The 16,631-nt window shown below is 42.6% G+C and overlaps 2 protein-coding genes across 2 annotated transcripts in view; both read left to right on the plus strand.

The window, feature by feature from the left end:
• The window catches only part of zmp:0000000896 (caspase recruitment domain-containing protein 11), a 28,225-nt gene extending 19,521 nt beyond the window's left edge, over nt 1-8,704 (plus strand). Inside the window, exons 10-24 of the mRNA XM_015945338.3 lie at nt 49-153; nt 464-500; nt 1,116-1,153; nt 1,234-1,322; nt 1,423-1,469; nt 1,547-1,664; nt 2,623-2,806; nt 2,939-3,062; nt 4,733-4,973; nt 5,088-5,157; nt 7,117-7,222; nt 7,295-7,453; nt 7,536-7,648; nt 7,808-7,923; nt 8,043-8,704. Coding sequence (XP_015800824.3) covers nt 49-153; nt 464-500; nt 1,116-1,153; nt 1,234-1,322; nt 1,423-1,469; nt 1,547-1,664; nt 2,623-2,806; nt 2,939-3,062; nt 4,733-4,973; nt 5,088-5,157; nt 7,117-7,222; nt 7,295-7,453; nt 7,536-7,648; nt 7,808-7,923; nt 8,043-8,247 — 1,752 coding nt within the window. The 3' untranslated portion in view covers nt 8,248-8,704. The remainder of the gene's footprint in view (nt 1-48; nt 154-463; nt 501-1,115; nt 1,154-1,233; nt 1,323-1,422; nt 1,470-1,546; nt 1,665-2,622; nt 2,807-2,938; nt 3,063-4,732; nt 4,974-5,087; nt 5,158-7,116; nt 7,223-7,294; nt 7,454-7,535; nt 7,649-7,807; nt 7,924-8,042) is intronic.
• An 851-nt stretch (nt 8,705-9,555) lies between these two features.
• Nucleotides 9,556-16,631, plus strand: part of LOC107376151 (trinucleotide repeat-containing gene 6B protein) — a 30,292-nt gene continuing 23,216 nt past the window's right edge. The window contains exons 1-3 of the mRNA XM_070542852.1: nt 9,556-9,898; nt 14,431-14,518; nt 14,920-14,941. Of these exons, the coding sequence (XP_070398953.1) occupies nt 14,462-14,518; nt 14,920-14,941 (79 nt within the window). The 5' untranslated portion in view covers nt 9,556-9,898; nt 14,431-14,461. The remainder of the gene's footprint in view (nt 9,899-14,430; nt 14,519-14,919; nt 14,942-16,631) is intronic.

Here is a 16,631-nt window from a genome sequence, read left to right on the forward strand (position 1 = left end):
CCTGCTGTCACAGAGGTTTTCTAACATCTGTCTATCTCTCTTTCACAGTCCCACCTGTCTCTGTGCAGCGAGGACCAGTGCTTCGGGCCCTGCTGCTCTCTTGACCTAGATCTCAGCCCTCAGTTCAACAGCGCCCATCTGATGCTGAATAAGGTCAGTGCTGCTCATTAGATAGATGGTGCAAAATGAGAAACTCTCAGACAAAACTTGGAAAATCAACAATAAAAATCAAGTTAGGGTAAAAATCGCCATGCTGTGAGTAACCTCTGACCTGCCAGACCCAAATCTGGGTGTTTTCTACTATTTTTGTGTTTTTAAAGACTGAGTTGCTGTATTCTTCTGCTAAATTAGGGTCTTGTTGATGTTGATGAGAAAAAGGCCTTCTAGAGTGCATGTTTGTTCATGTCAAACATTTCTCATGAACTTTGGGGTCATGTTTCCACTCACGTTTCCTGTGCCACAGATGCCCTCTACAGGCAGAAGGAGTGAAAACTCAGAGAGTAAGTTCTCACCACCATTTTCAATTTTGCTTATTTAATGTAGTTGTGAGCTGAGCTGAAGGGTGTTAAATCCAGGGGTGTGTCCAGGGAGTGGCCTGGGGTAGCACATGCCACCCTTAGAATCTGATTGGCCACCCCAGGTGCCGCCTTACTAAGTTCCAGTTTAAATTGACTTTACATTGTCGACAAAAGGCTTGAGTTGTAAACTCCAAAAATAGTGCGTGGTAGCATGCACCTTTAACATTGTCTTCTAGCCCAGGCCTACAGAACGTTTCTGTAGTATTAATATTATTTATTATTTTTTCATATTTACATAAATAGTATTTAGAGTCCCACTCAACTCCAGTTGGTGGCAATAATGCAACAAGAAGTGACTTGCTAACCACCACAAAACTAGAAGATGAATAGAAAATAATGGTGATTGTGCAATGTGAAACTCCAAAATTCACTAGAAAGTTAATAAATAAATAAATAAATAAATAAATAAATAAATAAACGATTTGTGTAAATAAATAAATAAGCATAACCATTGGTGCCACCCATGCATAAACAAGGGCCCCACATGGGCCACCCCATTTTAAAAGTCCCGGACACGGCTCTGGTGTTTGTTCCCAGGTTCCAGCTCCACCTCAGAGGAGAACCTCCCGGTGTCGGTGAGTTCCAGAACTTTTCATTTGCACAAATAAATCCTGGATGTGGATCTGTGTCTGAGTGTTTACCTCGACTGATTCAGGCAAAAGACAGCGAGAAGGAAATAAATCGCCTCTCCACGTTCCCCTTTCCTCCGTGTATGAACTCCATCAACCGGCGCTGTAACACCGAGTCAGTTTCTCAGACACAAAAAGATGCCTCCAGCCAACGTTCTACAAAGGTTGGACCTTCTTCCATATGATTAATGTCCTTCTTGTTCTGATCGTAAAAGGTTTGACACGGACCACTGGGGCAGCGATGAGAATGAAAACATTTTAGGTAAATGTGAGAGTTTTTCTTTTCTCTGCATGGAGCCCACTTTAGCAGTGCATTAGAAGGTTGTTTTATCTTCTCAGGTAAGCAAAGTGAACCTTCTCTGTGGGATTCCTGGACCTCCTTACACTCCCACCTCTTCCCCCCCGACCTGGTCAACGCACCCACAACTTCTTCCAGCCAACCCACTCCCATTTCCAGGTACCACACTTAGAAGTGCTGCAGCTTTGTCTCCTCTTTGAGTCTTTATAATAATAATAATAATTATTATTATTATTATTATTAGGTTACACTTTAGTTTAGGGAACACAAATTAACCATTAATTAGCTGCCAGTTAATATGCTGATTAGTGGACTACTAAGTCTTAATTAGTCATTATTAAGCTATTATTAGGTGCTTATTACCAATGCTGTAATTCTAATATTAACAGGCCATAAATTGAGAGTTTTATTAATGCACATACTAATGAGCTCAAATCAATATGTGGCTTTTAAAGAAGTAATTCAAGGGGAATAGTTATTCTGCATTAATAACCAAAAATATTTTGTTCTGGTTTTATGTAAATAAACACCAAACTCCACATGTTAATAGAGCCTAAACAACAATCTATTCACCACTTGTAATCAAGAACATGTTCCCCATTCTAAAGTCAGATTTTGTTCATATGTAATTACTATTAGTTTAGTATTAATTAACCACATAAAGGCAAGAAGAAGTTCCCCTTGAATTACTTCATTAAAAGCCACACATATTTGAGCTTTCGTTTCATTTCGTTTCGTTTTTATTGAGATCCTCATTAGCTTCTGCCTAAGTGCAGATGCTAGTCTTCCTGGGGTCTCCAGGAGCTAATTAGTATGTGTGATAATCAGCAACAAATCATTTACTTTCAGTTAACAAACTATTATGAATGGCTTATTATGATAAAACTCTTAATTTATGGCCTAGGAATGTTGGAATTACAGCATTGGTAATAAGCAATAATAATAGCTTACTAATGACTAATTCAGATTTAGTAGTCCACTAATATGCACATTAATTGGCAGCTAATTAATGGTTAATTTGTGTTCCCTAATCTAAAATGTTACCTTATATTATTATTATTATTATTATTATTATTATTATTATTGACATCATGACATCATTGTTTGTCTATCTCAGGAAGCCACCCTCTTCCAGCTCAACATCTTCCAGCCCCCCAACCTCACCTAAACACAGCAGATCCAGTCTGGCCGATGACATCACCATCGTTGGAGGGAACCGGACGGGGATCTTTGTCAGCCATGTTAAAGCTGGCTCTGTGGCTGAACACTGTGGGCTAAAGGAGGGCAGCGAGCTGTTGGAGGTGTGTCTGTGTGTGCTGAATCAGTCATGCAAGTAGACTGTGTGTATGTGTGTGTTTGTTTATGCCTGAAAAATTGGGAGCTGGAGTGAAAAGCTGTAACGTAACATGCAGGGTTGTTTTTGTGGTTTTTAGTTGGAGCGGATTCTGTTTGGTGGAGGAAGTGTGAGTCTAAATCAGTGCACCGCTGAGGTGGCCCACTTTACTCTGCAGTGGTGGACCGAGCCTTCGTCCCTCAAACACCAGAGTAACCCAGAGGGTGAGTCTGAAATGGCCCAAAAAGTCATTCGAAGCCAAGGAGGAAACTCTGCCTGCCAAAAGTGAAGCCAATGCAGAAGTGACAAAAGTTGCAGTTCTCCCTTCATCCACTAGGGGCTGGGTCGAGAAAGGAACAGGTTCCCATTGACTCCCATGTTCAAAAAAACAACTTAACATGTTTACAGCCTGGTTCAGAAAATATTTCAGGTTTGACAGATCAAGTTTACAGTCAGGACAACTTTGAGGTATTGAATTTTTGTAACACATCCATTTAGATGTAATTAAAGTTTGAAATTCTGAATATTTAGGGGCGTGTCCTTTTGATTGACAGGTAGCAGATGAGCCGTCAGAGCCAGCGTTAGCAGCTAGCCACCTCGCTTGCTCCAAGGAAGTCTTCATCCTCGGCCTCACGTCAAAAGTGTTACAGCCTAGAAGGGAGAGAGTCCTTCTGCTCTGGTTTTCTGGCTAAAAACTTTATCCCCGTTTTAGATAAGTTAGCTCATAGCTGCATCGACTCGGAGTTTTATTGGTGTTAACTATCTACCCCCACGCTCACCCCGCTCTCAGCTCCAGTTTTGTATTTTTCTGGAATAACGTGATGTGTTTCGCTGCCAAGATGGAGGTGGCTAACCCTAGCCCACTGGACTTCAATTCAGCTCTTCAGAACCTTATGGGTGACCTAGTGCCCAACCCACACACCAGGGGCGCAGATAGGATTTTCAAACTGGGGGGGACAAAGTTCCAATGTACCCTCCCCAAACATACACACACACACACACACACACACACACTGATGGTGATAAGCTACGATGTAGCCACAGCTGCCCTGCGGCGCACTGACAGAGGTGCCCCACTATTTAATTCAGTCATTTGTTATTCTTCCAATCAATTACTAACCAAAACCTCATGCTTTATGCAAAACATTAAATGATTTTCAGCATACAGAAAACATAAAAACCCTAAAAATTGCACATAAAATATATTTAAAAACGAAATTCACTCATCACTTAGAGCAGTGGTTCCCAAACTTTTCAGTGTGACCAACAGATGTTTCTTCGTTTTTTTTACGTTATTTAGAAATTTTCATTATATTTGGAAAGTTTTTATTTATATATAAATATATAAATCTCTTTTGAAATTTAATATTTTACTGACTTCCACATCTAACGCATCAGCATCTGCCAATTTTTATGGCTTTTTTTTTGTTTTTACATTGTCGCTACGGCTGTCACGTTAGCGGTGTTTTACCATCATTTATACATCCATAACGTCCCAAAGAAGGTTAAATCAACATCAAACCCAACGTTTGGAGCTTGTAAACTCCACACACCTCTCGTGCAGCAGCAGCGTCAATCTTCCCGGCTGGATGAGTGAATTTCTTCATCAGAGTCAATATTCTGCTTCATAATCAAGAGTCAGTCATGACCAGACAAAGTGATCAGTCAACAAAGACCAGACCTACCAGCAATTATACGTTTTATTTAATATTTGCCCACCCCCCACCCCCACCCTATCTGCGTGCCTGCCACATACACACACACACACACACACACACCGTAGGGATTGTGGGTAGTCAGTACTTTTCAAACCTCTTCTTATGTTATACATTCTTCTATTATCACTCATGATTAAAAACATTGAGACTAAATAAGGTCTCTCTTCTCTCTCTAGCATATTCTAAACTGTGCTCGGAGCTGTCGTCCCGCGCATTTTCGGGTCCTGACTCTTTTTATGCGCGTGTCAACCTCAACATGGAGCCTCATGGCGACCCACCGTCTCTGGCTGTTTCCTGTGACAACATCGTACACGTCACAGATACAAGGCACAATGGGAAGTATCACTGGCACTGCTCTCTGGTAGACCCGCTCACAGCCAAGCATCTGCAGACAGGAACCATGCCCAACTACAACAGGTATGCTGACTAGCCCTTCATCTGACTGCTTTGTAATGAGGTTTAATATAATGATGTCAAAAGTAGAGCCTATCTCAGTGAAAATGACCTGGTCCATTTCCTTTTCTTTCTCAGGGCACAGCAGTTGTTGCTCGTAAGGTTACAGAAAATGTCACTGGCCCAAAAGGACTTGAAAAGGAGGATGGTGAGTCTGTTCACTTTGAATTTATGCAGTTTATTGATCTCCTAAAGTGGCGCTGCAGCTCCCTCTGTGGTGGCTGAAGGGTATAGCAACTTAATTCAACAGTAACAACGAATTTCATACTGGAACACAGTTACAGAGGGCAGAAAGGAAGCACAACACAAACAGAACCTCCATCTGCTTCCTGTTTACATACAAGTTAGCATTAGCACTGCTAGCTGCTACAGGTAAGAGGCGGCTTAAAACGTCTTAGAGCTCTATCATAAAATGTGACTCATGAAATAATTTTTTATCTTTCTAATGATTGATATTTTGGTAATTATTGTAGAATAGGGATGTGTATTGGTGAGATTCTGGCGATACGATACGTATCACAATACAGGGGAGACGATACGATATATTGCGATTAGCGATGGGTACCGAATTTGGTACTTTTTAAGATACCGACCGAATTCCATAGTAACGACTGAGCACCGATTCACGTCATTTGAAACGGTGCCTCGTTTCGGTACCGTCCTTCATAACGAGAACTTGCCTAGACAGCTGCGCATGCGCAAGAGCGTTACGTCGTCGGTCCCTGCGAGCAGCATGGTAGAAAGAACGAACGCTAAAGCTTGGGTCCACTTCACTAAATGTGATGGGTAACTGGGTGGTGATGAAACCAGCGACAACGATCAAAGTGAGACATCCTCATCTTAATCTGCTCCGGTAGGTAAATAAAATGTAAGATAACGTAAACTTGATTTGTTAGCTTCTGTTCCGCTAATGGTGCGTTCGCTTTCTCCTCGGAACTCCGAATTTCCAACTTGAAGAACATGAATGTGCGCTAAAGTTTGGCTTCACTTTACTAAATGCGACGGGTGATTGGGTGAAGATGAAACCAGCGACAACGATCTAAGTGTGAGGCATCATCGTTCTAATCTGCTCCAGCAGCTAAATAAACTGTTTAAGATAACGTTAGCTTGATAAATTAGCTTCCATTGCCACCATTGTTATCAGCTAATGGTGCGTTCGCTTTCTCCTCGGATATTCTAACTTCCCATTAGGAATTTTTTTTTAAAAGGACGGCAAAAGGAATGAAGATACACAGTAAAATTAGTTCACAGTAAAGATGTTTGCTTCAGTTTAATTATCAGCTTATAAAACTACAAGGACGATGTTAAAATACAAACAGTTGTATGTTATTTATCGTGATATTTATCAAATATTGTTATATATTGAGAAAAATATATATTTTATTATAAAAGACAATTATATTATTAAACACTCAAAAGTATCTAAAATTGGTACCGTTAAGTACCGGTATCGATTCCTAGGTACCGGGAATTAGTACCAAATCAATTCAAATGTCAAAGGTACCTATCCCTAATGCGATACATTCAACTATACGACATTAGCGATTTTTTTAGACTGAAATTATTGTAAGAAAATTCAATAAACAGTCCAATCTGTTACGTAACATGTTTAACATGAGGTATCTGAACCATGATAGAGGGATTTACTGTTCAATGGTGGAAACGAAACCCATTGCACACTGCTGCCAACTAGCGGTCGACATTTGAATTGCACCAAAAGAAAAGAAAATACACAAAAGTTTGCATGTAAAAATTTGACACACAGCCTTTGAATATCAAAATGGTATTGCAGGATAAAATATCGAGATACATTGCCAAATGGATATTTTTGATACAAAGCTTTTAAACATCAATGTAATATCACAGGAAAAAATATTGCGATGTATTGCCGTGTCGATACTTTCTTACAACTATCTCTATTGTAGAAAGGACAGCTGGAAATAAGATGCACACATTTGTTTATTCTATAGCCGTAGAAATTAGTAAAAACTGATAACGATGTGACTTCTGCTTTCAGACATAATTACTGAAAGGGGGGAAAACTCTGGAATGCTGCTTTAAGCATTTTCCTAAATGAAACAAATATTTTATTGTGCTGTTGGTCTAGTTTTTAAAGAAGCCCTCTAGCCGTATTCGCCTGGTGAAAGCTGTGGATCCCAGCTGTCGCGGTGGTGTTGGTTCATCTCAGCACGTTCTTTACACTCTCAACAAACGTAAGTGTCAGGGTAAAACATTCATTTTCCATTACTTGGGTGCATTTTTCACGTAGCCGTTTCTCCACCCAGGCAATGAGGATCATTTAATCCCGTACAGTTTGGTGCAACCAGTGCAAGTTCAGACGAAGCGACCGGTCATCTTCTCCCCATCTCTTCTGTCTCGAGGTCTGATTGAGAGGCTGCTGCAGCCAGCGGAGTCTGCTTTGATGTTCAGCACTTGCCCAGCTGGTGAGCACTACATAGACAAATCCACGATGTTCTCCACAAACACTCAGGAGTGCTCATCGTTGTTCCTGGTTCCTGTTGGTAGAGCCTGTTCCAGCGTCAGAGAGACAAGATAAGAAGATCTTTTTCTTGGATTCCTGCAGTCCAGAGCAGGCTTACGGCATTCGGCTAGAGTCGATACAGGATGTCATCACTCAGGTAAAAACAACAGTGTGTTGGACTCTTTGTGTCTTTTCTTTTATCCTAAAAGAAAACTCTTTCAGCCTGCATTTCTTTTGGCCCAGGGAACAAAAACACAGGCCTCACCACTGCTGACTGGACACTGTTACACATTATTCCTCGTTCTCTTTGACACAGGACAGGCATTGTTTGCTCGAGCTGGGGCTACACAGCGTTGAGAGCTTACTGAGGCGGGGGATTTACCCCATCGTCATCCACATTCGCTCTAAACACAAAAAGCACAAGAAGCTAAGGTGAGTACAAACTGCTTTCGCTTTTAACCAAAGATGTTCTTGGTGTCCTCAGTAACTTGGTCACTGCTCTGAGTGAATGACGTCACTACAACATGATCTTGTGCTGATATTTGTAACAGGAAGCTTTTTCCAAGTTGGGGAGAAGACAAGCTAATGGAAGAGATGTGTCATGCCGAAGAGCTGCAGCTGGAAACCCTGCCCATGCTTTACTACAGGTTGGAACCCAACACCTGGAGCAGCACGGAGGAGCTGCTGGAAGTCCTGTGCAATACAATCCAGAGCCAGCAGAGGGCAGTAGCCTGGGTTGAACTCGATAGGCTTTAGATGACAGGGCTGTGTGCACCCTAACGTCAAACTTTACTCTCCACAGATATGTTTATTATAAACATATATAAACAGTTTATATATGTGTGTATGTATCAATTTGTGACTGTCTGCTACAACAGAGAGAGTAAATAATAAACATAGAGACCTGAGCCACATAGCAAAGGTAGAGGGAGACCTTCAGGAAACTCCTAGGAGCATTTTACCACGTTATTGTCGGAGTACTTTGATTGATACACTGTATTTTTCAAATGTAATATTTTATCAAACTACTGTGACTTTTTTATCAAGACTTTTTAAAAATTGTACATTTCTTTGAAGTTTTTAAAACCCTACCTTTGTTGTAACCCGCTTCAATAAACTGACTTAAACTAGGATGGAAAGCAAATGTTTACTTTAATATTTTTGCATGAACGTTTCATTTCAAAGAATAAAAGTGACATTTAGGCAAAACCTCTCTGTTTGTCATTGTTTATTTTAAGAATCACAACAATAACAGGGCAGCCAACTTTTACAAATGTGTTGGAGTGATCTTTTCTTTGTTTTTATTTTTTATTACCTATGAATAACTCACTTTTACTGTATAAGAGTAAAATTCCCGGTGATTTAGTTTTGCCTTGTTGCCACCAGAGGGCATTTGCTATAGCCAGCTGACTGCTTTAGCTAATTGATTTAATATTGTTGAACACTGATAATTGAAAAGATGTATTAAATTTGAGTAGTTTTGTAGTTTGTATAAGTGAAAACGTTTTGTAATTCCCGTAATTTAGACTAACTATGCTGTTAATACTAATTTGAAACCCAGCCATACTATTTAAGTGGTGTGTTTTATTTTGAAGGAAACTGAAAAGCTAATAGGTAATGTCATGTTTAACTTTATGAACGCTGCCTGTAGTGACAACTTTTATCCACCAGAGGGCAGGAAAATCCTTAATCTCGAGAGCTGGATATTAAATGCTTGAGTTATTGTATTTCCATCCAATTGACCTAAAAAACACATGAAACGCTGTTTTTTAAACAAAAATTAATAATTTTCTTTTTTAAGACATTTTCAGAGAATTATATTGCTTTAAACACTTGTTTCTTGGACGAAAATGGGCGGATTTCGACTTGGGGAACAAATCTCGACTAAACACGTTCCCGTGTGTGTGTGTGTGTGTGTGTGTGTGTGTGTGTGTGTGTGTGTGTGTGTGTGTGTGTGTGTGTGTGTGTGTGTGTGTGTGTGTGTGTGTGTGTGTGTGTGTGTTTGCATTTTAAAGCGTCCTCTGGTGGACAGGGGCAGTACTGTCGGCGCTCCTCCTCCCCTCTGTGATCAACAACCAGACCGCTGATATGCTAAAACCACCACACAGAAGCAAAATGGCCGATAGTAAACTATCCGATTATATAGCGTCTGACAGTCATCAAGGGGTTATGCATGGTTTGTTTACAGCTTGAGAACTACGGTCGCGCTAAAGAAGGATATTCGCGTATTTTCTTTCTCCCCCTGCGAGTAACATTTTCGCTTAGTGGTGATGTCATTTCTTATTCAATTTAGCCTTGAAAGCCTCGAAGAACTAGCTCGCTAGGCTAGCTACCTTGCTAGCCTGCTAGCGGTAGGTCTGCAAGAATTTTTGCACAGAAGCACTTTATGTCCTGTGTGATTCCCGAGGTGAGTGATTCTAAGATGAATAATTTAGGAGAATTGATTGCACTTATGTTATTAACAAAACGTTTCCTTTATTTATATTTAACTTCGCTTGTTTTTAGGCGACGAAGAAGAAACGTCACACTACAAGTTCGTCATGTAATTTGGCTCTGGCAAACATGCGTAACAGTATCTTGGTGGTTTGTTTACTAGCCTACCGGTTGTTTATGTTTTCAGGGAAGAGTTGCGAGATTATCTTGGTTAAAAGAAAAGAAACCCCGTTCAGAACAGAGACAAACCAAAGTGGCACGTTCGGTTAAACACGACGTTCGTATTTAATGCTCCCAGGCTGTGGTGTTTCGGAGCTCTCTCGGTCAAAGCACAGACCGAACTTTTTAGGTTAAAGTCTGTTTTAGCTGCGAGGAAAGCTGCTCAGCTAGCCTCTAGCTGCTGCAGCCGCGTTATTTACATAATTGCTCTTTAGAGATCTGCCATGTGGGGATTCCTTGTTTTCCATCCAGATAAAGTGCCGTTTGGTGCATTAGTCCGCGGGATTAAACCCTGAAGTTATCCTGTACGTTTCATCGGTGCTCTCCGACACCGTGCTAATTATGTGCAGCTTAGTTGGCCTCGTAGAAAATCACGCCACCATTTAATAAAATCCGAAATCTCAGATCACATCGCTGTCCACATAAACACTCGTGTCTTAAATACATGCTGCATCTTTTTTATTTTCCGGTAACAAGATCTTCCTGCTCAATGATTTAATTCTTTATAAAAACCTGGATTTTCTGTTTCTGACTGAAGTTTGGCAGCAAACATCTGATTATTCTGGTCTGATTGAATTCTGCCCAAGTGGTTATTCTTTTCTTAGCCAGCCCCGGGGTTCTGGTCGTGGTGGAGGCCTAGCTGTTGTTTTCAGAGACCATCTTCCATGTAGCTCTACAACCTCTGGTCACTTTGCTTCCTTTGGTGGTGGTCGGAGGGACCGGTGGCGCCTGTGCTCGGCAGCCTCGCCTCTGTCAGTGTGCCCCAGGGCAGCTGTGGCTACATTGTAGCTCATCACCATCAGTGCGTGAATGTGTGTGTGAATGGATGAATGATACACTGTAGTGTAAAGCGCTTTGGAGTCCTTACCCTGAGAGGCGCTATACAAGTGCGGGTCATTTATCATTTGAACTGCAGCTGGTTAAAGTCAGGCGTAAGGACCCGTTCTACTGTGCTGTGGTCTATCGTCCACCTGGTCCAAACAGTTCTTTCCTTCAGGAGTTTAGTGACTTTCTATCCTCCACTGTGAAGCTGTCCAGACTGGTGATTGTTGGTGACTTTTAACATCCACGTTGATGATCCCTCCAATCACTTTGCCATGTATTTCTCCAGCCTTATGGACTCCTTCGGCTTTACCCAGCATGTTTCTGGCCCCACACACACCAGGGGGCACACTCTAGACCTTGTTTTTACCCTGAGTCTAAATGCTGGCAGTGTTTGTCCTGAGGACGTTTATATTTCAGATCACCATCGCATTTTCTTTAACTTGTCAGTTTCTGCGTCCCCACCTCCTGCTCGCCATATGGTTAGTTCTCGTTTTCTTAATGAGAGCACAGCTAGCAATGTTTCTGCTGCTTTTGATCCACCCTGTTCTACTGATAACAACCCAGATTGCTTAACTTCTCAGTTTAACGAGCACTGCCTCTCCATTCTGGACTACATCTGTCCTTTGAGAACCAGATCAGTTCCTGCAGTGAACCCTACTCCCTGGTTTAATGACAGCCTGAAGCGCCAATGCAGAAAAATTGAGGGTTTGTGGAAGAAAACCCATCTCCACGTCCATCTGCTGAACCTAAAGAATCTTCTGACATCCTTCAATTCTGCAGTCAGAGACACTAGGGTTTCCTATTTCTCCAACCTGGTGTCCCAGAGCAAAGGGAACCCCAAGGTGCTGTTTAACACCATCAGCAGCATCGTCTCTCCTGCCTCTCCTACAGCCTCCATCCACTCTGTTGCAGACTGTGAGAACTTTCTGCCTTTCTTTGTGAACAAGTCAATAAGGTTAGATCTAGCATCTCTCCTTCAGCCTTATCGCCGCCTCTCCAGACTCCAACCAGGCCCATCATCCTAGATAGCATTGCTCCTGTTTCTTTGCCTGAGTTAACCAAATTAGTTAACTCTATGAAGACCTCTGCATGCCCCCTCCACATCTTACCCTCATCTTTGTTTAAAAGTGCTTTTCTGTCCATCGGTCCCAGCGTGCTCTCTATAATTAATGCTTCTCTGGTCTCTGGTCCGGACCTTGCTTACTTTAAGAACACTGTAATCCACCCGCTTCTTAAAAAACCGAGTCTCGACGCCTCTCTCCATAGCAGCTTCAGACCCATCTCTAAACTTCCGTTCATCTCCAAGATCTTGGAAAAGGTTGTGGCTAAACAACTCATAGCTGCTCTTGATGAACATAACATCTATGATTGCTTCCAGTCAGGTTTTCGTAGAGCTCATTCTACTGAAACAGCTCTTCGTAGGGTCTCTAATGACCTTCTGACCCACAGTGATGCAGGGGACAGTTCTGTTCTGGTCCTGCTGGACCTGACTGCAGCCTTTGACACTGCTGACCATCACCTGCTACTGGAGAGGCTGAGAGACTGGGTAGACCTATCAGGATCTGCTCTGGAGTGGTTCTCCTCTTATCTCTCTGAGCGCTCCTTCTCTGTGGCTGTCTCCAAGTTTAGGTCCTCCTCCACCACCTCTCTTACCCATGGTGTCCCACAAGGTTCCGTGCTGGGGCCTCTGCTCTTCCTCCTCTATCTGCTTCCTCGTCAGCACATCCTGAGCTCCTTCAAAGGAATCTCCTACCATCTTTATGCAGATGACATCCAACTGTACATCTCCTTTAAGCCCCATGAGATGTCTAAGCTGCAGCTGTTACACACCTGCTTAGACTCTATCAAAACCTGGATGGCTGGGAACTTTCTTCAGCTGAATGAAGATAAGACTGAGATCCTCATCTGTGCCCCAGACAAGCTGGTTCCCAAAGTCAGAGACTCTCTTGGTCAGCTTGCTTCTCACACCAAACCTTCTGTCAGGAATCTTGGCGTGACCTTTGACCCAGCTCTCACCCTGGATTCTCATGTCAGTTCTCTTGTTCGCTCTTCCTTCTTCCATCTCAGGAACATTGCTAAGCTGAGTCCCATTCTGTCTCGCTCTGAACTTGAGACAGTTCTCCACACCTTCATCTCCTCACGCTTAGACTACTGTAACTCTCTTTTCACGTGTCTGAGCAGAACCTCCCTGAACCGTCTACAGGTGGTTCAGAATGCCTGTGCTCGGCTTCTGACCAAGTCCTCCAAACACACCCACATCACCCCGCTCCTCCTCCAGCTTCACTGGCTGCCAGTCAACTTCAGGGTTCATTTCAAGATCCTGGTTCTGGTCTATAGGGCCTTACATGGACAAGCACCATCTTACATTGGTGATCTTCTTAGTCCCTACACCCCCAGCAGGTCCCTGAGGTCCAGTGATCAAAGCCTACTGGTTGTGCAGCACCAGGCTAAAGACCAAAGGTGACAGATCATCTGTTGCTGTGGCCCCCAGACTCTGGACCTCTCTCCCCCTGAGCCTGAGATCAGTGGACTCAGTGGTCTCCTTTAAAACGCAGCTGAAGTCTCACTTGTTCAAGCTGGCTTTTGTATGACCTTCTTCACCACTCTCTCTTTATTCTGCTCTCCCCACCTATTCCACCTTCCCCAGGATCCACTGATTTCCCTCTTTCCTATTCACTCTCTGTCTTTAACATTTTTTAAATCATAATTGTCTATTTTTGCTCATTTTAAATATATTTTTAACCATTTTCTAAATTATTTTTTATATTTTTACATTTTTTGTTTTTGTGAAGCGCCTCAGGATTTTTATCATGAGAGGCGCTATAGCAATGATATTTTCTTCTTCTTCTGAAGTTCTCCTGTACGTTTCATCGGTGCTCTCCGACACCGTGCTAATTACGTGCAGCTTAGTTGGCCTCGTAGAAAATCACGCCACCATTCAATAAAATCCGAAATCTCAGATCACATCGCTGTCCGCATAAACACTCGTGTCTTAAATACATGCTGCATCTTTTTATTCTTGCACAATATTATGTCCGGATGTAAGATTAGCTCTGAGGATGTAAAACAAGTGTTTGCCTCTGGCTCACGTGGTCAGGGTTAGGGTTAGGGTGACCTCTGGGTTATGCTCCTAATGCGTTCTCTGCACCAATGAAAAGAGAACTTGATTTTTGCAGAAATGTTTGAACTTGTGTGTTTGTTTGGCTTCTGCCCGTGTTGTCTGCCAGCTGGAATCACAATGGTTTGCTGGTCAATGAATTATGCAGTGAGAAGACGGCCTACCGAGGCCTGTCATCCCTGGTTAATGTTACACTCCTTATAACTGACATCCATGGATCTGGTGAAAACGTGCATTCAGACGTGCATAAAATAGTTGCACGCGTCTGTTCCGAGTGCAGCCAAACGTGATTCTGTGGGGCTTTAATAGCATAAATAATTGAATGTGTACGTTGCTTTTCACAGACAGGAGAATCAAGAAGGGGAACAGCAGTTCATGGAAGACAAGAAAAAGAAGAAAGAAGAGAAAAAGAAAAGGGAAACCTCTCAGAAGGTTATTTACTTATTTATTTATTTATTGCTGACAGTCAGACCGTAGAAGTAATCAAAGGGCCATTTGGGATTTCCTGTAACTCAGATAAAGATGTTAAAAATACATCGCCTAAGAATGAAGGAAGCTAAGTACTTATGCAGGCATGCATGCTAAGTTGGTCTGAAACTGGCTCAGGTACTCTGCGTTCGCTTCACCATTCCTGCTCAGAGCTTCATAAGAATTCACAAATGAATTCCACTCCTCTGCATGCTTGAGCCGTGCTGTTCTTGTGTTTATCAGGTGCAGCAATGCTCCAGGGAAAATAGACTCGGGGTTTATTTCTTTAACTGAAGTGAAAGTATGCCGGTCTTGTTGTTAAAGTGTGTTTAACTCAAATGTTTGCTCCTTCTCTTCTCTTCTAGGTGCCAGAACAGAAAATCAAAGGTACGAGTCGACTTTTTGTTTAAAACTGGTTCCGTCAGGAATGGCAGCAAACGCCATGATCAACGTGTTGTTGATCATAAAGTTTGTTTCTGGGTGTTAAGATGACATTTGAGCCGGTTTGAAGCCTTTCTCTGTGTAAAAGTCATGAATGACTTCTGTCTCACCAACTGTAGCTCAGTTCCTGAACGTTCCGGATCCAAGCAGACAGTTTATGTTCCCTCAGGGCCAACTGGAGCTCTGAGGTTTCTATCGTGCAGAAAATGCAAACTGCTGAATAGAATTTCCTCTAAATACATGGATGTGATCCAACAATTCAGGGATTTTCTAAACAATCTGAGGTTTTCACACATTACAGTGAACGACTGACCATGTTTTGAGTGCTGCAGACTCTCGTGTGTGATATTACAGGAGGGTAGCTGTGAGCTAAAGAAGCGAGGTCCAACGCAGGCTTCCAGAAGATTCAACGCCAAACACAGTTAACAGCACAACACCTAAACAACTTTTATAAGCTGAGGAAGACACAACTCGGTACGATGTGTTGGTGCTCGAACCGCTAGAAAATATTTGGTGGTCTGGATTAAAAGCTTGGTCAAAACGGAGAGGAGAGGAGTTAGCGTTAGCTTCGCTTTTAGCTAACTTATCACACAGAATCAGAAGAGATTTGAGTTAAAGATTGACTTCTTAGCTTGATTATAAAAGCGACGTGTTCATTTAAAGCTTTGCTCAAAATGTTATTATGTGAAATAAATGGCCTGTATTTGATAGAGCGCATTCTAGAGTCCTGGAACCTCCCAAGGCGCTTTACAACACGACCATTCACCTATTCACACCCTGGTGGTGATGAGCCACATTGTAGCTACAGCTGCCCTGGGGCGCACTGACAGAGGGGAGTCTGCCTTATGGCGCCACCAGTCCCTCCAACCACCAGCAGCAGGCGAGGTGGGTTACGTGTCTTGCCCGAAGACACAACGATGGGAACAGACCAAGCGGGGCTCATGCCTGCAACCTTCCGACATCCTGACGATAACGATAATCGTATCGGAGCAGCTGAAAGCTGCTGGCTTCATTTTCAGGGTGATTATGGTCGTCCAGAAGAACCAGCTCCACCATCACCTCAGCAGGAGAAAACGATTTTTGATATACCACCTCTCAAGATAAAAGTCATGAGGCGCTTCACAAAAGCGAGAGAGCGAGAGAGAGATTTTCAACCACTTATCCAGAGTTGGGTCGCGTTGCAGCAGCCTAAGTTGAGAGGCCCAGACTTCCCTCTCCCCAGCTCATCTGGGAGAATCCCAAAGCGTTCCCTGGCCAGCTGAGAGACGTAGTCCCTCCAGCGTGTCCTGGGTCTTCCTTTAGGTCTCAGCGTCCCACGTTTCCCGTCATTTCCGGTGTCGGTGCAGGATCGGCTCGGGCTCCTTCGACTGCCGATGACGTCAAAGTAGTTGATTGGCTGAACGTGAACCTTACGGAATTACGTAATCGCATAACGTTATCACGTTACGTTGGTCCAGGCAAATCTTTCTGTTGGAAAGATGGACAACTTTTACAAAGAAATCCATCATTACCTCTTTGAAAATACACTTTTAGCATAGAGCTGCATGTATATTAGGGCTGAACGATTAATTTCATGTGCAATTAAATTGCGATGTGACAAAAGGAGATTTTTTAATCGCAAAGGCTACAATTTGGC

This window comes from Nothobranchius furzeri, chromosome 12, assembly GCF_043380555.1.
Source record: "Nothobranchius furzeri strain GRZ-AD chromosome 12, NfurGRZ-RIMD1, whole genome shotgun sequence".
NCBI lineage: Eukaryota > Metazoa > Chordata > Actinopteri > Cyprinodontiformes > Nothobranchiidae > Nothobranchius > Nothobranchius furzeri.